At 43.6% G+C, this 26,724-nt stretch overlaps 1 protein-coding gene across 3 annotated transcripts in view; it reads left to right on the top strand.

Annotated features, from left to right (window-relative positions):
- The window catches only part of MEGF10 (multiple EGF like domains 10), a 162,665-nt gene that overhangs the window by 130,408 nt on the left and 5,533 nt on the right, over positions 1–26,724 (top strand). For 2 of the 3 annotated variants that reach the window (XM_032425050.1, XM_032425048.1), the window contains exons 14-24: positions 7,059–7,205; positions 8,370–8,504; positions 9,018–9,146; positions 10,663–10,791; positions 13,225–13,353; positions 15,519–15,647; positions 17,911–18,147; positions 19,499–19,626; positions 20,913–21,036; positions 25,491–25,535; positions 26,334–26,540. In XM_032425050.1, coding sequence (XP_032280941.1) covers positions 7,059–7,205; positions 8,370–8,504; positions 9,018–9,146; positions 10,663–10,791; positions 13,225–13,353; positions 15,519–15,647; positions 17,911–18,147; positions 19,499–19,626; positions 20,913–21,036; positions 25,491–25,535; positions 26,334–26,540 — 1,539 coding nt within the window. The remainder of the gene's footprint in view (positions 1–7,058; positions 7,206–8,369; positions 8,505–9,017; positions 9,147–10,662; positions 10,792–13,224; positions 13,354–15,518; positions 15,648–17,910; positions 18,148–19,498; positions 19,627–20,912; positions 21,037–25,490; positions 25,536–26,333; positions 26,541–26,724) is intronic. The other variant, XM_032425049.1, reaches the window with a different exon arrangement.

Below are 26,724 nucleotides of genomic sequence, written 5' to 3'. Positions count from 1 at the left end.
GCTCATCTACCACTCCTCATGATTTCACCCTCTTTTCTAACATTGGACTGTCTTTTTCTCCTGAAGGAACTGAGACTCTATTGCTATCATTGACCGTTCCATTTTACCTGGTTCTAAAACAGGTTTTCAAAAGGTACTGCCATACAGATTACCCAAAGCAAAAGTTGCATCTGATATCCTAGAAACTATTTCCAAAAGAAATGTTCCATTTAAAAAAAAGACATGCACTTTTATTATATATAGTTATTTAAAACCTTACTATATGGATATTTTTAGCCTGTCGACTACTTTATCAAAAAGAGGCAGATTGCAGTTAAAAAAAATTGGGGGGGGGAATGAAACACCATCCAAAATATAGGCTGCATCCTGGGCTCCTTCTCCCACACCTCTCCACCCGTACACATGAGCGCACACGTGTGCGCACACACACACACACACATGCACACGCACACACATGCACACAGCTATAAAATGAGACTGGCTTTTCAAAATGATTATTCTAAAGTCCCAGATGTCAATGAAATGGAATTAGTTCTGTGGGGGGGCGGGGCGGGGTGTATTTCCAGAGTAGTGAAGTAATATGCTTTATAAAGTATTTTCCCAAAACAGTAGAAACATGCTGACTTTCTTTCTTCCTTTCTGCCCTGACTTCAGCCAGCCAGAACACCTCTTCACTGAGCGTTAGTGCTAAGCAAGATCTCATTCCAGCTGTGTGGGAACAGATGCCGTCTTCAGCCTGGTTCCCAGCCCTGGCTAAGATCACTGTCACCTGGGAACTTTTTTAACTTGTGTATTCCCCGTCCCCACCTCCCACCTACTGAATGACAATCTGGAGGGTGAGTGAGGAGAGGAGTGGAGCCAGTGCCAGCCCATAAAGCACCTTTTGTGCAAATTTGAAGAAGGTTTGGAAATCCTTCAGGTTGCACTTCTTGGCAGGTTGAGGGCAAGCTGGATTTCTGCCCTCCCTTAGCCCTGCGGCCTGGGGCTCTTGTGCAGTATACAACCTGCACAACCTTACGTGGTGTCCTCATTTGTCTTTTCAAAAGTTGCACCGGTGGCCCATGCAGTTACCAGTCTGTAGGTTGGCCTCTGCTATGCCTTTTTACTCTGGTTATTGAAGATGTAGGGGGTCCTAGGGAGCATTTCCATGACAGAAGCCTTGTAACCAGTGCCAGAAGTCTTAGGGATGCACTCATACAAGGGGAAAAAAAAAAAAACGTTAAATGTTAAACTAAGAGAAAAGAGATTAGGAAACCAAATCAACCTCTAGGAGTGGTGGGAAAGAGAGAAGAACTAGCAACCATGGATGAGGGTAAGCAGGGGCAAGAATAGGGAGAGCAGTGGGGTGCTTCTCTGAGTCCAGCCAGAAGGGGGGTGTTAGAAGGAGGAAAGCCTGCAGGCGAGTTTCTGAGAAGAGCCCAGCTTTTCTGCTCGTCCCAGCAAGCACAGCTAGGCCTGCAGTGGTCCCAGCCCCTCTCCCAAGGGACAGCCCCCTCTGTGCATTTCCCCAACAGTCCCCAGTTGGACCAGGTAAGCAAGTGAACTGCTACTGTAGGTACTCATCTGTCCCAAAGTGATCTCTCATGTGCTTTAGTGATGCCTGAATTGTTATAGTAAGGGAGGACCTACCTTTCTTTGTGCAGTGACATAAAAGTACAAATTCAAGTGCAAATGAGCTTTAATTAACATGCGTGCACCCAATCAACCAGGGTATTGGAGGGTGGACAACATTCATGCAGGAGCCCATGTGGGTCTGTCTATGAGATTTTGTGGGGAGGGAGTTCTGCAAAAGCAGAATGTGGGGTCCGTGAGGTGAGGGCGGAGGAAGGGGCTTGTGTTCCGAAAAGAAAGCCTGCAGAAACAACCAGAGCTCCCCAAGTTCTCGATCTGCCTAGCAGTCTGTTCTGTTTGCTTTTATCCAGGTCCGGACTGAGGCAGGCCATGCTCTCTGGTGCTTTTGCCTTGCAGCTGCAAATGCAAACGTCGATGATTTGTATGACTTATCAAGATTTTTTTTTTTTTTCAACTTGGTCATCGCTAGAAAGCAGATCTGCTTTTTAATCCATCTTTAAAATTCATAGCATCCAAATAGAACGATTTAGCAACCATTTGTTGAGTGTCTCCCAAGTTGGGTGCAGCCACAGTGCTGGGTGGTGCCGGGAACGTGGGTGAAGCGTTGCCAGCCCCTGGCCTGCAGAAGCTCATGTCCTCTCAGGGCGGACCCTGCATGGGCACAGGGGGATACGCCAGTGAATACCGTCTCTACGCCAACAGTAAGCAGCTGCTTTGTTAGCAAGAGGATTAGAGAAGCAGAAAAAGTATTATGATTCTATACTGTGGTTCTTCTCTTCTATAATCATCAAGCCCAATTATTATTAACAAATCTCTCTCTTCGCTCTAATATATGTTTAATAGCTTGTTGCTCAGGAACCAGACACTGAATTGAAATCATGTCCTCCGTTCACTAATGCCCCCAAAGATTGCAGAAGGAATATGAACAATTAGCAAGACGAGGAGTTTGGGTTCTATCTCTGAGAGGGAGGAGTAATGACACCCCAGATGATTTATTTTACCGTATTCATGCAATCACAAATGCCTAGTGAATGCTGGTTTCACATTGAGGCTGCTGGCATAATGCATCAGGCATGAAATGCACGAACATTTCTTTAGAGCTGCTTAGCTGAAGTTTATCACGATCATTCAGCCATTGCCTAGCAACTTGGGAAGGCTATCAAAGAACTCTTTGTCCTCAGTCCTGGCAAAAACAGTCCCTCACAGATCGCCTTATCAGCGTTAGAACGTTTATCAGGAAAAAATGCTTCCATTGAACCAGAGATCCCCTCAAATTTAAAGATACCCCCTTCCCATTTTGTCCCCTCTTCCAAATGTGTTAGGGAGTTGCTTCCTGAAGTAATTCCTATTAGAACCTTTATCTGTTCTTTGGTAAACATTCCAAAAGAATTTCTTCAAGATGCCTCCATAATTCTTCTATTGCTTTATAATCTGGGCTAGCATTAAAAAACACAGACCTGAGCTCATGAAGGTATATCTTCTCCAAAATCTGTAAGGCAGACATTTCTACCCCCTTAGATGGGAAGGGTCACCATTTTAGGCACACAAAATAGAAATATGCTGGGCTCCCTGGTTTGCATGTGCTTCTCGTCACTTCTTTCAGGAAAGAGAGAATTATATGGTTGCTTCATCCAGTTGGAAAATGGTTCTGAATATCATGTTGGAAAGAGAGACTGTGCTTATTGATGCATTCAACAAATCTTTAACACACTCCATGTGCTAGGCACTGTAGTGAGCAAAACCCCCATCTCTCTTTCAGGGAGCTGACAGAATTCATTCATTACCCTGCGTGGAATATGGCGGGGCGGGGAGCAGGTATAGATTTTTCATGTCCATTCTCTCTTGCATTACTCTGGAATTTATCCTCTTTGCATTCCAACTGCCAATGACTTAGTTTAAGACTGTCATGTTTATCTTTTTTTTTTTTTTTTTTTACCTGCATAACCTACAACAGCCACCCGACACAGGTCTCTCTTCCAGGCTCATCCTCCTCATACTGTCTTCTGCCCTCCTGCCAACCACAAATTTAATTATGTGCTTCTCCTACTTAATTGTCCATTTGGTCCCTGTCACCCCCAAGGGGGACGCTCACACTCCACAGCATGGCATTCTTGGCTTTCTTTACGTACCACGACCTGGCTGCCCAAAGACCTGTCCTGTTCTTCCCAACCCCAGTTTTAGCTGTCCTCAACTTGCCTGTACTTCTTTGGACATCTGAGTCTCACACCCACCATTCCATTAGCTTGGAACCCTTGTCCACCTTCACAAGCTATTTCCTTTTCTGACTCTGATCCCCAGACAGAGTTAGGGGTGCTTATTCCTGGGCCATTATCATTCTACAGTTAGAGGTCTTTCTTAGAGAACCTATCACCAGTAAGCCAATAGCCGCTGGACTTCTTGAATGTTGATTAAGTTGAATTCTTTTTTCTGTCTTTGATTAAAAAAGGAAACAGCAAAATGTCTTGTAGGACTCCAGCCGAGTTTGCAAAGATTGGGGTGAAATCAGTGGAAATAATTTAAGAATAACACGCACACTAAAAAAAAAATGGTTAAAGCAAACTTACAATTCCCTATCCTGAAAAAAATTGTTCTGCAGGGTTAGCCTTACACAGAGGTGACATCAGTAACCATATACCTAGTGTAACCTAGAGAAGCGATTATCCAGTTACCCACTCTGTGACCCTCACTGCCTGGTATTTCACAATTAGAGATTTATTTCTTAGGCTCCTCACATGCTTATTTCCTTAAAATATAAGTATTCTCTGGAGAAGGTAACAACTCAATAATAATCAATTTATCTCATCTTTTCTTGACTCTAAGAGGAAGGGAAAGATAACAGCTCCCCCCACAGAGCTCTGAAGGGGAGGAGTAGCAATAGGAAAAATGGGGCAGCAAGAGGAAAAAATGCAGCTTCATACTTTATGTTTGTCTACAAATAGATTAAGCATTAATATCTGAAAAATGATGACTCAGTTTAACTGATGGTAGAGAAAAAGAAGAGGGATTGAATTTTTAGGGGAAGTTGGTAATAGAATTATTATAATTTACTCTTTAAGGAAAGACTTATTTGCAATCCTGAAATAAAAGATTTTTAAAAGTAAGCTTGGTTCAGCTGAAATATGCTTATATGATTGGAGACAGAAGATTTGATAGATGATCTCTAGAATTCCTTGTGATTCTCTGGAAATGAAATCATGGGTAAATCATGTGAAACAAGCATATCATTGTAATGGATCTCTTTGCTATATCATGGGCCCTGTTACTCTATGAAAATTACCTCGATAAAGTTGATTATGACAGATGGTTATGTTATCCAGCTGGACAAACCTATTAGGGAAGACGAGTCAGATATGAAATAAAGGATCACTTTATTCAGATTTGCCAATCTGCCCTGGAGTCATTTTTCTTAACATGCTCTGATTGAGAATGTGCTAAGTCATATATAAATGATGATAATCTATAATGTAAAAAAGCAGCAGATAATTTTGACCTAAAGTGTGCTCCATTCCAACTTCACTGCATTTATTTAATGAGAAGGAGAGATTTGGCAAGAAGCTAATAACCAAATCACCATGAATGGCTAAATCCCCCTTCCTCAAGCTCCCACCCCACAAAAATGTGCCAAAAATGAGGACTAATTTTCAGGATGATTTTCAGATTAACTCAGCTTCCACATCTCCAAAATCCTAACTGGGATTTGCATGAATGGCTCCAAACCCAAATGGCCAGGGTTGTCTGAATATCTGTGAAGCGGGTGTCCCCATCTTAGCTTCCATTAAATAGGAGTCCTGGCTCGTGCTCAGAGCTCAGGACCTGAATTTGAACAGAGTGAAGCCTGTCACAAGTTACCCTTGTTGATACTTCCTTCAGACTCACAAAACAAAATTTAGGTTTGCAGCCTCCTTTTGAAGCGGTTTATTCCTCAATATGTTGGATGCTCTGCCTTGTGTAGGTACCAGCCAAAACACCAGATACAACTCTATAGCTGGTGGATCACATTTGGTGAGCATAGCATTTGAATGCCATTCCACTTACCTTTTCAAAAGAGGGTTTTTTTTTTTTTTAAAAAAGATCATATGTTCGTGAACTCAAGAAAAAAAAAATCACAATAGGCCATAATTCTGTATTTTATTCTGTAGGGAATCCTTAAACCCAGGTCAATTTATAACAGGTCTGATCTCCTTCAGCCAGTAGCGCAAGCTAAAATAATCGTCTATTGTTGGCTCAAGCTAGACACAATGAGGTCTGTGCGCTTTCATGCCTACTTAACAGCCTTTACCAAGTGGGAGACTTTCGGGAGGAGGAAACCGGGAGCAGTCAAAAGCAGAGTTACGGCTCAGCAGAAAGGACACTGGACCCATCAGGCATGTTCACGTTATGGTTTGGGGCTGCTCCTGTTTTAAGGTTTGGGCCATAGAAGCAAAAACTGTAATACAAAACATGCCTTTCTCAGCTTCCTTGGTGCTGGGTGGTGACAGTGTTCTGGAATCCCTGAGTGTGTGCGTGCTTGTGCTTCCTGTGTTTTCCCTTGGTCTGAAGCCAGCCGTGGCCGGTTCGCTACCAATTACAACTCATTGCTTCTCAATGCAGAGAGCATGTCTTTGAGTTGCGGAGAATTCTGACTTACAAGAAAGAGGTGCCTGTTTATTTCAAAAGCAAAGTTACCAAAGAGACTTCTGTTGACCTCAAAAAAAACCTGGTTTTATTTTTATTTTTGCGACTTTCTTTTTTCCCTTGTGTTTTCTTTAGGCATTAGTTCATTCACGACCAGCTCTAGAGTTTCTGTTCCCGGGGTGAGAGTTAAAAACCTACATATAGTATCCTAATAATCAATAACTTAGACAACAGCTATAAATAGCATCAGTTGTGATATTCTGCCTTTATCTGCCCAGTGTCAGATGAAATTTTTAAAGAGGAATTTACTGGCACCAAGGAGTGTATCTTCCCATGCTATACAATGTATCATCAAAATGTTTTAAGATGGTGTCTGCTCCAGGGCGAAGGCTGTCTTTATGTAAAACAATTTAACCACTTTTTACTTCTCTTTATCTTTTTACGCTTTGTTCATTTCTCTGTAAAGATAAAGGATGGTGGGGGGGGGGGAGAAGGAAATTGCTGAGGGCTCAATGATAAAATATTTTTTGATAAATTTTGCCTTTAATAGAAAGAGCCTTTGGGCTTCCCATTTGCTCCCTCCATCTAAAAAAAGGAAAATCAGTATAACAAAGGTGTTTTATTCCTGCTCTTTTATGACTCCATAGAAAACCATCCTGGGATTATTTTAATGTTATGGTGACACAATACATGATTACACCACATATGATGATGTACTGACATCTGTAAGTGAATTTTAAACCTTATGTCATCTCTGCTCACTGTTGCCTGGGATCACTCAGCTTGGGGACCATGACCGTGGTCCTCGTCTGGGACTTCGCACCCCAGAGGCGCTGCCTCTCACTCAGCCTTGCTCGTGTGCATTGTTTCAGGCGTCCACTGTGACAGCGTGTGTGCTGAGGGGCGCTGGGGCCCCAACTGCTCTCTGCCCTGCTACTGTAAAAACGGGGCTTCGTGCTCCCCGGACGACGGCATCTGTGAGTGTGCGCCAGGGTTCCGAGGCACCACTTGTCAGAGAAGTAAGTATCTCATGAGGGGGAGATGTCTGCCTTCCCTTCTCAGGCACCGTCCGCCGCTCAGCGCATGGTGCTGTTCTGTTGCCGTCGAGGGCAGAGGATACTAGGTCTCCCTGTCCCTTGCGGAGCTGTCCTGGATAGCACTGCCCCAAGAGCTTTATTCGTTCCAACCTGCAGGACGAGCTTAACAGATGGGGCTTTAGCCGTTCCTTCTCAGGAGTGATTTCGATGCCTCCCTGGCATCATCGTCAGGATATGTCTCTTGATCCTGCCTTAAATCTTACAAATGGTGTTCCAGAAATCCATTGACCTGTGAATATTTGATTCAGCAATTTTGGCATTGGCCTTACCTCAATTACCAGAAGTCAACATCAGCCAAACCTTGCGGCAAATCATACATCCTGCTAGTAGTCTTACAGCCGGTGCTGTGGGGAAAATAGCACTGCAGAGGTAAAAATGGGGGCTGGTGACATGGGTCAATAGGACTTTGAAGTTAGGAAGGGATCCATAAGATTTTACTAAATTTTTCAGTAAATGTAATCAAGAAAAGAGTACATGACTATAAGATATCTTATCCTAATTTTTAAATGACTTTTTTTTTCATTAAAAGCTCTATGCATTCATCTTGTATTTAAATCTGAGGAATGGCTTGAGAAGGACCTAATTATGTAGGCTTTGTTGCTTGCTCCCTTTCCAATCACCATGATTTATCTGGACCACGTTGAGGAGGAACAATCCTTTAAATGCAGACCGGAGATCTATTTATAGGCAGTAATGACTCTTAAAGAATAAAGGATCGATACATGGCTTGAGAGTTATTTATTTGGGATTTTAGAATTGTATTTCCTTTCATTTGTTTCTTCAACAAAAATGCTTCAAGCCCCGGTCTGTGTCATGCCTCAAGTTAACTAGGACCATAACTGAGAAAATTGAGAGGACTGAGACATTTGCCTGCCCTCGAGCAATCCCGTCTAGTGGTTTCTTTTCATTATTAAAGGGTATCCTTCTTCCTTCCATGGTGGTGGTTTTATACTTGGAAAATTCTCAATATTGTTAAAAAAATTTTTTTTTTTTTTTTTTGCCCCAAACTGGAACTAGATGCTGATGTGGAATTTGAGAGGCACATATCCCGGGAACGATAACTGTTGATTTCCATTCTGTTTTCAGTCTGCTCCCCTGGCTTCTATGGGCATCGCTGCACCCAGACGTGCCCACAATGTGTGCATAGCAGTGGGCCCTGCCACCACATCACGGGCCTGTGTGACTGCCTCCCTGGCTTCACGGGTGCCCTCTGCAATGAAGGTGAGGCGCGCAAGTGTTTTGGAGAGATGTGCGGTGATGGGCGAAGCGCACGCAGTCGGTCCTTGGGCTTCCCCGGGGACACGTGTTCCGCTCTCAGCTCTCGGGGCCTGCTGGTGCGCTGTGTCTTCAAGTTCTGCAAACATGACTAGGAGCTCCCGAAAAGCTAGCTTGCTGCTCCGGCAGAATCTCTTCATTCGGTATCAATTGGAAACAGCCTCCCATGAAAAATCCATAGAGGGAAGAAGGGTTTTGGCTCCCTGAAGCGAGCGGCCATGAAGTCAGATTTCTAGAAATGTGATGATGTCTCCTGGTTTGGGATGCCGTCATGAGAATCTTCGGCTTCATGTAGCTGCAAAAATGAGCCCGCTCAGGATGAGGGATGCTGTTGAGTGGAGACAGTCAGTGAACGGGCTGCTGGGAGGACGGCTTTCAAAGTCGTTTCCTGCCCCAGGACTAGAGTTCCGTGAGCTGAGATGTAATTGTGCGTTACTGACCGGTATAACTTATTCACAGTGTGTCCCAGTGGCAGATTTGGGAAAAACTGCGCTGGAGTTTGTACCTGTACCAACAACGGAACCTGCAACCCCATTGACCGATCTTGTCAGTGTTACCCGGGCTGGATCGGCAGTGACTGCTCTCAGCGTGAGTCTTGTTTGAGAACAACTGTGTACCTGTGTTTGTTTGCACATTCCTTAGGATGGAAGGATGAGTGTTTCTGTAATCAGGAAATAATACATGAATAATTATAATATACATTATTTTAATTTTAAGCGGCTTTTTTCCCCACTAAGAACTCTATGCAATGTTCCTATGTTAAATCCAAGTATGTCTTAGGAAGAACCTAGATAGGTAGCATTTTGCTTATTCACCTTTCAGTGCTTCTTTGTCTGTAAAATGAGGGTATTGTCTAAGGAAAGTCCATTCTCAGTTTTATTTCAGACTTCAAGTGTCAGCTATTAATTTTCCCTTGTTGGGCAAAAGTGGTGCACACACTCATGGGAGAATTTTTTTTTCCATTTTTTTAAATTCCTTCAGATGTGTTATCTTTATGGGGCCATATTCCTTACTGGGTAACCAAATAAAAATTCTAGATGGTCCTCCTTTTTTTTCCCTCTGGTTTTATTGAGAAGTAGTTGACATACATCACTATATAAGCTTAAGGTGTACAGCATGATGATTTGATGTGGGTATATCGTGAAATGATCACCACAGTAGGTTCAGCTAACATCCATTGTCTCGTGTAGATCCAATGGTGGTCCTCATTTAAAGCAATTATATTCTTAAAGCATTGGTATAAATAAATAGGTGTTTTGTGTTTTTTTGTTTGTTTGTTTGTTTGCTTTTGGTCAATCAGATCATTTTATGCCATAATGTTACACAATTTCAGACACTTTATCTGAAGTTACTGCTCTTCATTGGGCAGTGACCCCCAATGATTCTGTTTTCTTATTTTCTGCATCATCCAATTAAGAGTTTTTATGAGTAAACCGATTCTTACATATAATTGAAACCTTAAAATTTAAACAAGTCTCTAGTGACAGCTCTGGGGTGGAGCATGACTTTATGTGACCCTGGGTCCCCTAGTTTCTCTTGAGTTCCATCATTAGCCCATCTGATCTCTGCTTAAATGTCCTCTCTTCAGAGAAGCCTTCCCTGAAGGATTAGCTCTGGTCATTCTTCCCCCATTACCCTGTTTTATTTTTTCTCATAGTACTTGTTGCCACTGTGTTCTCTGTTGACTGGCTGGCTGGTTGGTTGGCTGGTTGGCCTGCCTGCCTCCCGTACTAAAATATAAGGTTTCAGAGGGTGGTCTGGACCTTGTCTCGTCCTGCTATCCCTTCTGTGTCTAGAATGGTGCTGGGCACAAAGGAGCTCAATGTGCAGTTGTTCAGGAACTAGATCGATACGCTTGAGATGATTGTTGCTCTGAGCACCTTACTCTGTAGTCTGTCGATGAGTACAATGTCTGTAATGATGGTTGCTCTTGCAGTCAGCCTTGCCATCTGGGGATCAGATTCGGAGCCCCGTGCTTTCTTAGTCCTGAGGCACACTGCTAACCTCTCGCATGCTAGGAGATGTGGCAGGAGGACGGAGCTCTCTCTGCTGGGTGCTGACCTCCGGGCTCTAACAGAACTCTCCATGCGTGCTGTGATTTCAGCTTGTCCACCTGCGCACTGGGGCCCGAACTGCATCCACACATGCAACTGCCACAACGGAGCTTTCTGCAGCGCCTACGACGGGGAATGTAAATGCACTCCCGGCTGGACGGGGCTCTACTGCACTCAGAGTAAGCGACCAGCCTTCTGAGGCTCACCAAGGGGAGCCACCGCCGAGGAGGTTGCAGCCTCGCCCTTTGCATGCCTGAGCGGAGCTCAGCCAGGACTCCTGGCACTGGAGCCTTCCCTCTCCCTGATGACCGCTAGACGTTTAAATGTCTCTGTGTGGTTACGAGCTGTCACGTCCCAAGTTTTCTGTCTGTATGTCCTATCAGGACACTGAGGTGGAGCAGTGCTAGATGCGATGCTGTGCGACTTCTCTCCTAACTCTTTTTTAACCAGACCCTGTTTATATGCACCCAACTCCCTATCATTTATATATACATGTTTATGTGTGTCCATATATATGTATATGTATATACACAAACATACACTGTTTTTAGTATGTGATTCCTTTTATATGAAGATCAAAAACAAAATGATCCGTTAAGATTATTGATTGGGAAGGAGCATGGAGAGTGATGAAAATGTTCTTTATATTTTTTCAAATTGGGGTGGTGGTTACGTGGATGTACACCCTGTCATTTATTCTAATAACACAAAGGTTGGGGTAGGTGACAGTGACTAGAAGGCAGTGAAGATGACAAGCCTCTCTCCCTAACATAATGCGTGCTCTTGGAGAAGAGTGCATTCTGTGGTTCTCAAACTTGAGCGAGCTTCGGGATCACCAGGTGGCTCGATACACACAGACTACTGGCCCCACTCCCAGAGTGATTCACTGGGGCTGGGGTGGGACCTGAGATTTCACTTTTCTGACAACTTTCCACATGCTGATGCCAGGCTGGGATCATGCCCTAAGAACCACTAGTTCTTTTTTCCATTTTATTTCCCATAATGTCCTAATCGTTTCTTCTTCTGTGAGGTTTTTACCATCATAGCATATAATGTGCAAAGTACTCCACAGCTCAGCACTGTTGGGGGGGAAAAATGACTCTTCTCTGTCCTCTTGTCTTCAAATGAATAAAGGAGACAAGACAGGAAAGCACAAATTATGGTTATTATTAATGAAAATTTATAATTTATTCTTTAAAAAAATTTTTAATAATAACATAATTGTAAGTCACAGAAATGAGCTGAGAAGGAAAGATGGGTCAGGAATTAGACAATTCTTGTTGAATACTAATTAGAGAACATAATTAGAGAAGAGGTTGTACAAGAATTTTGGAACTTTCTGGAAGGGGGTGTAGACCTTGAACCATGATTCAAAAGGGAGAGTTGGCTAAGAGAGAGCTTGTCTCGAGCATATTCTGCCAAGATTGTACATGCAGAAAGGTTTTCGAGCTCATTAGAGAAAAGTGCCTATAAGTTATTATTTATCATCCCAAAATTTGGGTCTACCTCAATCAGAGGACCTTTTTAAGTGGACGTAGCAGAAGACGGTGGGAAGAGCGTGGGGTCTGGAGCCAGACTTGCCTGCATTTTTATCATGGCCAGCCTGCCACTTGCTGGCTCTGTGACTGGGGGGGCCCTCGGGGCTTAGTTCCCATCTACAGGTAGGACTACCATACAGATTCAGTAAGAGGACACAGGGAAAGCACCTGGCACAGAGTGGGTGCTGGATAAAAACATGGCGATGGTAGTTGTCCACGCATGCTGACCTCTGTGCTGTGCCTCTATTTCTTGAGAGTTGAACTTTCATTAAAAGGTCTCCAAGAAAAAGGGAAAGTAAAAATCCCATGTGATGCTTAGAGATGGCCCTACACGCAGGCCATACTGAAGCTTGCATTATGCCAGGGAGCCCTGAACACCCTTGCTGGGCAACTGCTGGTCCATGACAGCTCACAGGCCTCGTGCACGTCCTCAGCCCAAAGGCCCCAGAGGTCTGTCTGGGTTTTGGAAATCATGCAGTGGTGTAAGGTTTATTGCTTTTTTACAAAGCACCTGTGAAGTGCAGGGGTTTTTTGTTTTTTTGTTTTGTAAGTTTAGCATCCTACTACACACCTTTGGTGAAGGAGCCAATATTATCTAAGTTAGCGACAGATGCAGGGGACAGAGCTATAGCGGACTCAAAGACACTCTGTACTATAGTAAAAGCGTACGCGTGATTTTAACATAAAGCACTCATTTCGGTCCACGGCACTTGAGTCCTGGAGTCTAGTAGTTGAGTCAAAGAATACAAGGAAACACCCCGATACTTCCGTGGGGTCGAAGGCATGCCTTGCTAGAAGATACTCATCTTGTCTCCGGGAGCACCAGCAAGGGTTAAACTGTCAGGTGTAGAACTGTTCTGCTTCCCACTCATGAATTATGACCTCCTTGCAGGAGCCCCACCCTGGGACTTCAAAGAAGCCTTTGTGACAAGCTGAGATCTGCGTTATTGTCTTTATTCACTCTCCACTGGCTCAGCGTCCTTCAGGTTTAAACACAAACAGTTGGAAGTAGGAGCTTTTCTCTTGTTTCCTCGGCAGCCTCCTGACTTTGATGTCCTTCCCTCTCCAACACAGGATGTCCTCTGGGGTTTTATGGAAAGGACTGCGCGTTGATATGTCAGTGTCAAAATGGAGCTGACTGTGACCACATCTCGGGGCAGTGCACCTGCCGCACTGGCTTCATGGGGAAGCACTGCGAACAGAGTGAGTATGTGAGCGTGACACGTCTAGGTGGTATTTTCCCCTAGAACCTGTTTTCCTACATGCCTGAAAAATATGAAGGCAGGACCTGCAACTTTTAAATTGTTTGAACTGATGGCTGGTCACTTCCCGGCCCAGCTGACCCGTTCCCCTCCCAGAGACCTGGCCACCTGGGGGTCCTTGCTGACTGTCTTTTCCCTCAAACTTCTTCTGGGTAAGTAATCAGCGCTCTGGGTGGAGAGGGTGTGGCTCCAAGGATGAAGACAGAATTCAAGTTTTCCATCTGTTCACCCTGGCTCTCTCTGACTCTCCTGCTTATTTTTGGAACGGGGCTGCTCAGAGCTTTACGAGCCAGTCAGGTTTTCTTCGTGGCAGAGACAGAGCCTGGAGTGCACCCTGGACGAAAGTGCATTGTCTGGGGCCAGGCTGAGTGCACGGGGTTGGGGGCAGGTGGGCTCCCAGCCCCACTGTGGGTGTAGAACCAGGTCCATGCAAACGTTGCCCCCCTTCTGACAACTTTCTCTAGATAGTACTTTTATACCGTTTCCCCTAGCAACTTCACATCTTAATCTTTACAACTTTCAAGACAATATATTGCCTAAAAATTTTTTGTTGTAAGAATTGCACTCCTGAAGAATATGCTCTGTTGCAGTTACACATCCTTGTCTTGCCATTTTTGCCCTTACAGCTATGCATCTGTAGGGTTATAAGAAAATTAGCGTTAGACTGAGTATTTCAAAGTAGTCTATTGTTCCTTTCCTCTGTGACTTTCATTCAATATTCGGAATGAATAAATAGGGTCTTAGAGCTGTATGGGGCTCACCCTCTTATCATAGATGGCAGGAAAGGGGCAGGACCTTTCTTGCTTATCAGAGGGGGTGCTCCTGGGAAGGATGCAGCAAAGATTATATGGCTGTAGGAGCAATGTAGCCTGGAAAGGTAAATCAGCATAACAGGACTTTGGCAATAAACGATCACCCTCTCTCCACCCCAGCAGCACCTCACAGCACCCCTAGACAGCTAGGTTGTCTTGGTCTTGTGTGCTGAACTCTTGAAATATTTTTGCATATTTTCCTATCTAGTACACAACAGGACTGACCTCCAGGAATCAGCCTGGACAGAGATGACCCAATTTGAGTTTTGTACTGGTATTAATTTCGTCCTGAAACCCATACTGAGTCATACAGTTGCCTGCACACCCTTGTGTATGTGAATATTTTGCATCTGTGTGTATAAATGTCTAAACATACATTCACATACATATATGCATAGAAACCAGAACAAACTCTAAACTGACTTTCCCTTGGAAGCCCAGACCAGTTATGGTCTTATTAAATAAAAGCTGCTTAAGTCCTTCCGTGATTACTTTGAACATCAAATCAAAATGTTCCTATTTTTGGAGACCCCTCCTGATGCTCATTTGTAAACAGAAACACTGGGTTTGACAGAGAACTCCAATAATAATAGCACATTGCCCCCTGCTGCCCACTTTGCAGAAAACATCAGTATTTGGGGATGATTTTTAGATTTGACATGGCTATGCTCTTCTTTGAAACCCACACCCAGCTCTTATTAAGAGTGCCTCATAAAAATCTCTCCATTTGAGTCTCTCAGGCTTCAACCTGCTCATCCCAGTTTTGAGCCATTCTATGGTAAATGAAGTTCTCACCTAGAACATTAACAAAACTTGCCCCTCCCTTGTCCCCTGCTCCCAACTAATCCAAGTCAGAATGTGCCGGTAGGAGGATCACTGAGCCTTCAGTACAATGCTCATGTTCTCAAGGACGGGGCTCTGGTTTATACTCTTCAGTCTTCTGTCCAACCGTTTTGCCCGGTGGGGTCATCTCAGATTGCCCTTGCCGATGATCTTCATCCGTCCCACTGGGTTCTACAGACTCTGTACTTACCCCTCGGGGAAGTGGGTGCATAAAAGCTGAAGGAGTCAGGAGCTGTGGCCAGGAGCTCAGTCTCTGGCCCTGTGCCTGGGAGTCCCCCCCCCACGAGTCGGGGAATTCTGGCCAGCTCTAGGACTCCCTGGGTGCTTCCGCCTGCACAAGGATGCCCTGGAAGGCCTGCCCTCTATATACACGGGGTCAAATAGTAAGAGACGGCCTTGCCCAGCTGCCCAAGGCTGGCGAGCTTACATTGGACTTTCATCTCCTTCTCAGAGTGCCCTGCAGGAACGTATGGCTACGGCTGTCGCCAGATCTGTGACTGTCTGAACAACTCCACCTGTGACCACATCACTGGCACCTGTTACTGCAGCCCCGGCTGGAAGGGGGCACGATGCGATCAAGGTAAGGACACGAGTGCCTCGCGCTGTGCAACCGCCACGTACCAGCCAACGTTAAGTATTTGCTCCTACGGTATCTGATGTAATACCCCTCAGGACACTGCAAGGCACAGCTGGTTATTTAGTTGCCAGAAGGATGCCTTCTCATTGCTGTCCTTGGGGTGAGGAAACGAAAGCTCAGAGAGGCTGAGTGATTTGCCCAAGGTTGCACAGCTATTTTGGAGTACATAGCTGTATGTAGGTCAGGGCTTAGATGCCAGGTTTTTCTGATTCCAAAGCTCATGAGCTTTCCGCTGTGCCTACACATGTTTTCACCTTTATTGAGGTATAACTAACCTATAAAAAGCCACACATGTATGCTAGTATACTACAGATAGATAGATAGATAGATAGATACACATATACATATATATATATACGACACGTATAACGTAAAATGTACAACCTGATAAAATGTGACATATACACCCGTGAAACCCCAACCACAATAAAGACAGTGAATGCAGCCATCACCCCCAAATGGTACCTTATACTCTTCCCTGCCACCACTGCCCCCTAGGCCCCAGGCAACCACCGATCTAGTTTCTGTCACTCCGGATGAGTTTGCATTGCTTAGGATTTCATGTAAATAGAATCACACGGTGCTCTTTTGTCTGGTTTTGTTTGCTCAGCATAATCATTTTGAGACTGAACCGTATTGTTGTATATATCAGTGCTTCAGTTCTTTTTATTGCTGGGTAGTATTCCATTGCATGGGTATATCATAATTTGTTTACTTCCTCACCTCTAGATGGACATTTGGATTGTTTCCAGTTTGGGGCTATTATAGATAAAGCTCACATGGACAATAGTGTATCAAGTCTTTGTATGGAGATATATATACTGCCATTTGTCTTGGGTAAATTTATAGGTGTAGAATGATTGGCTCATATGATTAGGTATATGCTTAACTTTTTAAAAAACTTGTGCCCATGGTTTTTAACTAGGGCGTGTATCACAATAACCTGAGAACAGTTGTCTTATACATAATCCTACGTGGACAATTCTGATTCTGGGGTGGATGGGGCCTTTGAGAAAGTTCTTCTGATGGTTCTGAAGCATGGCTCCCAGAGAGCTCCTGATGTGTGGGGCTTTCCTCAGGAGGTAACACTCTAGGGGCTTTAGAAAATTCATATAATGTTGTAGGTGCCATCACCTTAAAGTATGCACTAAAGTGTGCATTCCTAGTTCATTTCCTTTCATTAAGTAACTTCTACATGCTCGTGATTTGTATCTGCCCTGACAATAGGATGTGTTATATTCCACAATCGCATCATTATGACACACGCCTTGTGATCACACGGCGCTGGCCTCCGTGCTCTGTGTTTTGGGGCAGGCTGTCTAATAAGGAAGTCTAAACCTCAGAATCATAAAGTCACAGGGACGTTTGAGCTGGAAGCACCTGGTTGGAGGCCAGTTTCCTCCCTTATAGATAGATGGCGAAATTCCGGCCTAAGTGCTTAAAGGAAAATTCAGGATCTCTGGATCAATTTTTTAGACACCCAGTTTCTTGACTCACAGTTCATATCTTTCCTGTTCTCATTGGATGGAATGCGAGAAAGAATTATGTAAAGCTACAGTTTAAATTTTAATGAGTAAGCTTTTTGGGTGATCTTGTCAGGTGTTACTAGGACAGACCTTTCTGTCATAGAAAATAACTGCATAGAACAATATCTCCTGGGGTAAAAAGCCCACTAAAATTAGGATAAGGCAGCCCTATCTCATCTTGGACCAGATTTACAATGGAGTTATCCTTGCTTGGAAGGACAATTACTCTTAGAAATGCTAAAGATAGACATAAAATTAAGTTAGGCAGTTGAGGCATTTAGAAGTTAGCCCTTCATAAGCTTACTACTGCTCAATAAATAAAGCATGGTAAAAACTAGATAAATTATTACCCCCAATGAATTCCTGGTTTGGTCTGAGTGTTTATTTAGTGTTTTCATGCGAGAAGCTCCCAAACCCTACCATGAAGTCTTTGGGTTCAGGAAATCCAATCCCATTTTTGAGGCTTGGAGCAGCCTTTTTCTGGGCACAGACAAGCCAACAACACCCGCAAATGAAGAATGTTTGTTTTTCCTTCCTGCAGTTTCTAAAAGTTTCCAAATTAACCTTTCATGAACTGAAAATATCCCAGAAGGAGCCCAGTGGGAGAATTTCGTAAATAGAGTTCAGACGCTTATCCGGCACCCTGTCGTCCTTACTCAGATCTCTTCTCCCTTTGCTAGCCGGTGTCATCATAGTTGGCAATCTGAACAGCTTAAGCAGGACCAGTACAGCTCTCCCGGCTGATTCCTACCAGATCGGCGCGATCGTGGGCATCATCATTCTTGTGCTGGTGGTTCTCTTCCTGCTGGCCTTGTTCATTATTTATAGACAAAAGCAGAAGGGAAAGGAATCGAGCATGCCAGCGGTAACCTACACCCCTGCTCTGAGGGTCATGAATGCAGACTATGCCATTTCAGGTAAGACTGCTCCCTGGAGCCATCTTACTCCTAGAGAAGGAAGGTTTCATCCTGGTTCTTTGAAACTGGGGCTTGTGGCTGGGCTGTCCGTTAGCCTTGAAGAAAATTTTATGTTTGGAAAAGATACATTGGTATGGACGTGCTTTATAGCTTAGCAGTAGGAATATCGTCACTGTTGTCTTCCATGAGGGTTTTTAAATTGGCTTCATTATGAGGTTGCTTTAGACTTGGGGAATTTCAGCCTGCGGGAAGATTTGCTGGGCACCTAAACTTTTGTCATATGTCGGGACTGGGAGCGGAGAGGAGGAGGCACCCATAAGTTTGGTAAGGTCATGGTGCAGATCAGGGACGAGAACCAGGTCTTCTGTCTCTGGCCTTGGGCTCTTAACAGAGTGCCTTCTAACCTGCCCCTGGGCCCATACAAATCATTAAGCACAAAGTTATATAAGAAACAGTTTTGTTGTATTAGCAAGAACCAAAGCTGTTCTTTAAGAAAACTCTTTAAAATCTTTCTGTCACATGTCCCCAGAAATGTAAATTTTTAAGCGACATGCTCCTTCATCAGAGGAAGTAACCACTTAGGGGCGCTTGGGTGGCTCAGTCGGTTTAAGCGTCCGACTCTTGATTTTGGCTCAGGTTGTGATCTCAGGGTTTTGAGATCGAGCCCCACATCAGGTTCTACATTGAGCATGGAGTCTGCTTAAGATTCTCTCTCTGTGCCTCCCCCCTCCCCAACTCTCACACATGCTCACTCCCTCTAAAAGAAGAAGAAGGAGAAGAAAAAGAGGAAGAAGGAGGAGGAGGTAGAGAGGAAGGGGAAGGAGAAGAAGAAGAAGAGGAAGGAGAAGAAAGAGAAGGAGAAGAAGAAACTACTTAAACTAAGGAATTTCTACACTTAAAGTATTTATTATTTTTGGCAATTACTGCAGGATTTCAGATGGGTTACATGTTTATAAATACACCGATTCTAGGGGAATACTTAAAGCAGCTGATTTGCTTAATAGCGTGTTTCTAGCACAGAATATTATGGTGAGAGCTTAAGTGCCTAAAAAAAAAAAAAAAAGAGGCAGGTTACAGCAGAAGTAGCTTCAAAGTGATGGCTTCCCAGGTGTATGAGCCCCAGAGCAAAGAGGAGTTGTCTGAGGACACTTGCAGTTTTCTAGGGGGCAGGTAGGAAGGCAGACACCTGCTGCTTCTAGAAGCTTTGCTGAGTATGCTGGGCAGTAGGGGATTCTGCCCAGCCTGTGATATGGAAGTGGTACAAACATTTATTCTGGGTATTTGGCTTCCCTTTTATCCATGCAGACTTAGGGGATCCTGTCGCCTTAACCGTTTCCTTCTTTTCTTACAGAAACCCTTCCCCACAGCAACGGGGGAAGTGCGAACAGCCATTACTTCACCAACCCCAGTTACCACACACTTACCCAGTGCGCCACATCCCCTCATGTCAACAACAGGGACAGGATGACCATCGCCAAGGTGAGAGGAAGTGACTCCCAGGCCCTGAAGGTGGGCAGGGGAGAGAGGACAGGAAGGAGCATGGAGGGAGAGCTGCTGTTGGCCAGATGCGGCTCTCAGCACTTTATATCTCTTATCTTGTTGACTGTGTATTAGAATCTCAAGTTTACTGGTGAAAAACCCGAGCAATGGGGAGTTTCATTCACTTCAAAACAGAGCTCCCTAGTTTGTGAGGGAGGCAGTTGCGGCCTGAGTCACGGTCTCCTTGTCTCCAATTTGCCAGTGTAGCTCCTTGGAAAAATGTTTCTAATATTGCCTGAGGTTTTAAAATGATGTCTCAGAGCTGACCTTAGCAGACTCCATCCCGGGTCTTTTCCTGTGTCTTTTCTGACCACCTGCCTTCTAGTGCCCTATTGGGCCCTCCTGTCCTTTCCTCCCCAAAACAAACTCCATGCGATGATTTAGGTTGAACTACACTTTGTGTAGGTCAACAGTGATCAAATAGAAACTATGTGCCAAGCATTTCTTACCAGTCTGCAAATATAAATTCATCTAACCTTCACACTGATCCCGTGACTCAAGAGTGATTGTTATCCTCAGTTTACAGGCACCCAGAGAGGGTGGACACCCAGGGATACTCCTCCCATACCACTCACCTCACCCCCAGTCTCCTCGAGAATCCTTGGAAATCCCAAGCATTTCTTCCGACGGTCCCAAATTATATATTTCCAATCTCCATTGTCTCATTCTAGCTCTCTGCTAGAAGAAAACCAAGCTAATCAAATTAATTCCGTTGCAATTAAATTAATGCAGCTGGATTTTAATTATAGCGCCTAATCGTTAAATAGCACTTCCCATGCCCTAGAGACTTTTGTGTTCATCATTGCATTTGTTCTCCTACATATTCAGGGAAGGAGGCAAAGTACATAATCTTACCCTCATGTTTATTGCTAAGAAAACTGCTCAGAGTCACTGGTGACTCATAAAAAACCATACCGTGTTTGAGAGGAGAGCTCAAACCAAGAGTTTAACTTTTTTTAATTCAAAGTTCCACGTACGTTATCTCAAGTAAAGTCAAATGGGCACAGAGTGACTAAACGAAATGAAGAATTTGAGGAAGTAGGGGAATAGTTGGGGCCAAGGGACATGTATTCCTGCTGCCCTTTAAGGCCCATCCAATAGTCACCTCTGCCCCCTGCATGGCCTCATTGAAGAACCGGTCCTTGATCCATGCTACTGATGAGCTTTCCCACATCTGTAACACTGTGTTCTCTTTTTACATCCTTGACGGTTTATATTCTTAACAGTCGAAGAACAATCAGCTGTTTGTGAATCTGAAAAATGTGAATCCTGGGAAGAGAGGCCCAGTGGCGGACTGCACGGGAACGCTGCCGGCGGACTGGAAACATGGTGGCTACCTCAATGAGCTTGGCAAGTTCTCTCTCAACATCCGTCTTCAACAAGCTCCCTTATCTTTTAGTCCCCTCAGATAGTCATAGATTCATGATGTGCCAAAGCGATCTATTGGAAATATGCATGAAAAAAACAGAATGATAGAATTATACCTAATGCCTATTTGGGGCTTATTACTGTCTTACTTGCTTTATTCATCCAACAAACATTTATTAAGGTCCTAGTGTGTGCCAGGAATTGATAAAAAGAGACGAGAATCTCTGCCTCCTTTTAGCTCCCATTCTAACTCTACATATATTAATTTACATGATTCTCACAAGTACTCTGATAAGTAGGTACTGTAATTATCATCATGTCCATGTAACAGTTGAGAAACTGAGTCACAAAGAGGGTAAGTCTCTTGAGAAAAGTCTCAAAGCCTATTAAATGGTAGAGCCGGGATCCGAATCCTGTCAGGGTGGTACCAGGATGTGCGTTCCCCTTTGCTCTCTTTTAATACGGGCACCCATACTTGAGGGCCCCTTCCCTGAAGATATTAACAGGAAGATAGGAAGTCAGGGCTTCTCAAACATTTTGGAATCAGGACCCCTTCACACTCTTGAAAGTTATCAGGAACCCTGAAGAGCTTCTTTCAATATGTGTTATATCTATTGATACCATGTTACAAATTAAAACTGAGACCATTTGAAATAGTTATTTATTGCTTTGTTTATAATAACAGTAATCTAATATCATGATAACGTAAAACACATTTTTATGAAAAAAATAACTACATTTTCTAAAACAAAAACAAATTAGTGAGAAGAGTGGCACTGTTTTACATTTGTTGGATCTCTTTAACATCTGGCTTCAGAGAAGATGGATTCTCATATCTGCTTCTCCATTCAGTCATTGGGGATCCCACACTTGGTGCAGCTCTTAGACAACCACCACGCACTTGAGAGAGAATAAGAGTGAAAGAGACAGGGGCGCCTGGGTGGCTCAGTCATTAAGCGTCTGCCTTCAGCTCAGGTCATGATCCCAGGGTCCTGGGATCGAGCCCCGCATCGGGCTCCCTGCTCGGCGGGAAGCCTGCTTCTCCCTCTCCCACTCCCCCTGCTTGTGATCCCTCTCTCACTGTCTCTCTCTGTCAAATAAATAAATAAAATCTTTAAAAAAAAAAAAGAGTGAAAGAGACAAGTAATGTCATTGTATTATTATGAGAATAGTTTTGATCTCGTGGCCCTCCTGAAAAGGGGGTAGGGCCTCCTGGACCAGCCTTAAAGAGCTGCTGTGGTACCCCACTGAGTGAACTGTGCCATCGCCAAGCAGTTGCCCCTGATTTCAGGGAGGCACTTGAGGATGCCGTAACTGATATGTGCAAACCCTTTCATTTGTATTTATTTGATGGTAGGGTGGCTGGGAAACCCAGTCAAATTTGAATTTCAGATAAGCAGCAAATATTTTTAGTATAAATATATCCCAAAAGTTGCATGGGGCATACTTACCCTAAAAATTATTTGTTGTTTCTCTGAAATTCAAATTGAAATGTCCTTCCTTTGTTTTTATTTGGTGAATCTGACAACCCTACTGGGTAGGCCCTTCCATGAATCTTGGTTTTTTAAAGTAATAAACTGGGAAGCACAGAGAGGTTGCCCAGGATTTCATGGAAGGAAGAGGGTAAAATCAGGTCTCAAAGTTCGTCTTCCAACTACTCCTCCCCTGCTCTTTCTGGGAACACCATATATGCCAAATCACCTGAGCCAGATGTAAGAACTAATCCTTATGGGCTCTGGAATCCCCTATTACTATAGACATGCAAATGTTAAAGTAGGAAAATGAATACAAATTCTTAACTTCTATCTGTATTCTATATCCACATTATCAAATAGCTGGGCATTTCTGAACACAAATTATTTAGATACCAGATTCACAGTATACTTATAGGTCAAATCATTTAACATCAGAGATTTTTTTTTTTTAAGTCTACATTACATTAGTAATGTAGCTCCAAAAAATACATGAATTGATATTAGTAAAGTACTACCTGGCACTAATGAAAGCAAAGTTCTCTTATTCCACCTTCACCTGCTACACTTGGTCCAGACTCTAGAACACAGTCACGGCAGTGGTCACATATAAACTTCTCTGCTTTTTGTCTCAGTAAGACCCACCAGACTGATTGTTGAGAATGTAAAATCTTCATTGGAAATTCTGGGTCTCCTTCACGTGTTTCCATCCAAGAGCAATTCTGCATGTAATGTCCCTTTACAGCTGTTGCCCAGAAAGTCTTCCTTTACAAAGGACACACTATGGATCTCTAAGTCCTTGGAATATCCCAGCCAGTAAGAGTGTTTCTGTCTACCACACTATGGATAAGGCACACTATGGATGCTGAAATGTGTAGGTGTTTGACATGATGGCAAAGTTGTTGGGATGCTGTCTGAAAGAGCTCCGAACCTGACACAAAAGCCCTAAGGTTGATTCCTGGTTCTGTTCTATGATGCCAGGCTAATCAACCCCACGAAGCGGATCAGTTCATTTGTGACACAGAGACAGTGATCATGTTGTGACTCATTGTATGAATTAGATTAAGCCAAGCATTTGGAAGCATCTATCCAGGGATTGGAACATATGGGAGTTTATATGAGGAAAACCGCCTGCTCCCTCATTAAAACAGCCCCCAGAGAAAACCTGGCAGGGGTACTGGTATGACAGTGCCACTCTTGTTCCCTAATTTACTCTCCACCTCAGGCTGCTCCTCTCCTTAGCCTCTTGGGGAATGCTAGCTGTTGCACAGTTAAGACCAAGACAGACAATAAACAAGATTTTGCTACAGTTTGGAGACAGCTGAGTGAATCTGGCAGAGTAGCAAAGACAGAGTTCCCTGATAGGGAGCTCTCAGAGGCCACAGGTCCTACCCATCTTCATGTGGTCCCTTTACAAAGTCTGGGAATCCCTAAGACCACCCTCAGGATCCATAATTCCACAGAAAGACTCACAGAACTCACTGCAAGCTGTCATACTCATGGTTAGAGTTTATCACAGCCAAAGGATACAGAAGAAAATCAGCCAAGGGAAGAGACACAGTGGGCAGAGTCCAGGGAAGTTCCAAGCCAGAAACTTCCAGTTGTCCTTTCCCAGTGGAATCATGGAAAGTGCTAACTTTTCCTGGTTACAGTATATGACAAGACGCATGAAGTATTACCAGCCAAGGAAGCTGGCTTCAGCCTTGGTGTCTAGAGTTTTTATGAGAGTTTGGTTAGGTCAGCATGGTTGACCACCCATGTGGTTGACCTTTCAACTGGCCCATCTGGAGATGGAGCTGACACTAAGTGGCCCAAACCCCCTCTCATAAATCACTTTGTTACATTATCCAGTGTAGCCCTAGGCCCCAGGTAAACAAAAACACTCTTACTGGGTGGGGTATTCCAAGGACTTAGAGATCACCTCCCAGGAACTAAGGGCAAGGGCCAGACCTCACTTTGATTAGGTTAATTCACTATTCATCCTTATCCCGCCTCCCTGCATAACAGGGCACCTTTCCCACCAGCTGGGAGCTTGGCTAGACTTCACAACGCAGATCCGAGAGAGGAAAACATTCTCTGAGAAAGGGGGACATTCCTATTTCCTATCCCACGATATTAGACACACCCTCTCCCCTTAAGGGATGCTCCCTCTTTCTTCACAAAAGTGTGTCCCACAGGACATCCTAACTTGAGTCTACTATCACTCTAAGGGGTACATGCACAGTGGCAGGTGATTGTACTCCTTACCATTCTCCTACTTATTTGAATATTTGTCATAAGTCATTACTTTACTCTCTGTTTCTAATGTAAGTCTATAGCATTCTATTTAAAAGATCATGAAAGAGGCCTTGGAATGCTTGCATGTAGACTGGAGCTGGGGTCGTAGGACACATTTAGTGTTACGGTCACTGAAACACCATTCATTTATACAGCACCTCAGAGTTTACAATGCCTTTTCGTGTGCTCTAGTTCACTTAATGATCACACCAGCCCTGTAAAGTTTGGAAGGCAGGTTTTGTTTTCTTCATTTTAGAGATAAGAAAATTGACCCAGAGAGAGTTGAACATCTTGCCCAAAGTCATGTGGTGAGCGAGTGATGAAATCGAAGTCCTTTGTCTCAATTCTAGTCCTGGCTGTGTCCTTTCCACGGTGTGACCTTGAATCAAGTGTACCGATTCACCCATGCCTTATTTTCTACCTGTACTGATCAGCCTTTCCCAAAGTCACTGTAAATGAGCAGGAGGATGATCAGAATGATATATATATGTACTTTAAATTCTAAGTGCTGAAGATATCAAGCATGAGCAACCTGGTGCAAAGGTTTGAAAAGCAACAGCCTTGGTTATTTCCTGCAGTGGGGAGATAGTGGGTGCCCAAACCATCCTCCTCCACGACCTTGGAATATTAGATGGGTTTTCTCTTGTTTCCAGATCTCACTGGAGATTTTTTTCTTCTTTATCACAGGAGCTTTTGGACTTGACAGAAGTTATATGGGAAAATCCTTGAAAGGTATGGTGTAAATTTAAGGAAGAAATACATCTATCAGAACCATAATTTTAAAAACAATTTATTTCAGAGACTGAAATAGTTGGCTAAACAAGCAAGAGTGGCAGTGTAGAGAAAATGTACAGTTGTTGGTGTGGTTAATTACCCCACCAAACACACAAACATGTTTGACTGAGGTCAAGAGCGTGACCATAGGTGCATGGTGTTAGAGCATAAGTCTAGGGGAACAAAGGTTTCCGTTTGCTGGGGAAACACTCATATTTCTTTGAAAAGATGTAAGACTTATGGAGAGAGAAATACACACACACACAAAAGGAAATAGCAGGAAAACAAGAGCTCAGCATGGTTACATGAATAACTTCATGTGCCCAGTCCTGAGGTTTTACAAGGAAGTCTCACGTCACAAAAGCCTCCCTCACCACCATGATAGAACTTTCTTGTGCTCCCAGGGGTATCCACAGGTGGTTTCTTGACTGAAACCTCTGAGAATTCAGAGCTATTAGTAAATTAGAATGGAATTAATTTTGAGTGTGAAACGAAATCAAAATGAAATCAAATCCACAATGTTCACATTGATACTCACCTGAGAGAGGAGCTAAAATTACTTTATAGATGGGTAATTTTACAGCAGATTCTCTCCAAAATAAGTGGAAATGTATGGTGTTATTGTCGGTATATGTAATTATAGAAATCTAGCTACAAAGAGAAAGAAGTAACCTGTCCGAGTAAATTACCCCCAAGAAAAAAATTAATGTTGTCCATAAAATAGTATTTGCTTTTCTCCCCCATCTCTCTTTACAGATTTGGGCAAGAATTCTGAATATAATTCAAGTAACTGCTCCCTAAGCAGTTCTGAAAATCCATATGCCACTATTAAAGACCCACCTGTACTTATCCCGAAAAACTCAGAGTGTGGCTATGTGGAGATGAAGTCGCCAGCACGGAGAGATTCCCCCTATGCAGAGATCAATAACTCAACTTCAGCCAACAAGAATGTCTATGAAGTTGGTGAGTTCCCCTAACCAAAGGAAGAACCTAATATAGGAATTTTTTTTAAACGGTTTAAAAGTCCTTGAGTATACAATAACAGTTCGTATAAACATTATTGAAGACACTGGTCCATATTTTCAGTGCGACCTGTGTTTTCAGTGACCCTATTAATTGGTGTCAAATAAATTTTTAAGGGAAAATA

The sequence above is a fragment of the Phoca vitulina genome, unplaced genomic scaffold, assembly GCF_004348235.1.
Source record: "Phoca vitulina isolate PV1807 unplaced genomic scaffold, GSC_HSeal_1.0 scaffold32, whole genome shotgun sequence".
Taxonomy (NCBI): Eukaryota; Metazoa; Chordata; class Mammalia; order Carnivora; family Phocidae; genus Phoca; species Phoca vitulina.
The sequence above is the reverse complement of the archived record's forward strand: the minus strand, read 5'-3'. Positions and strand labels throughout refer to the sequence as shown.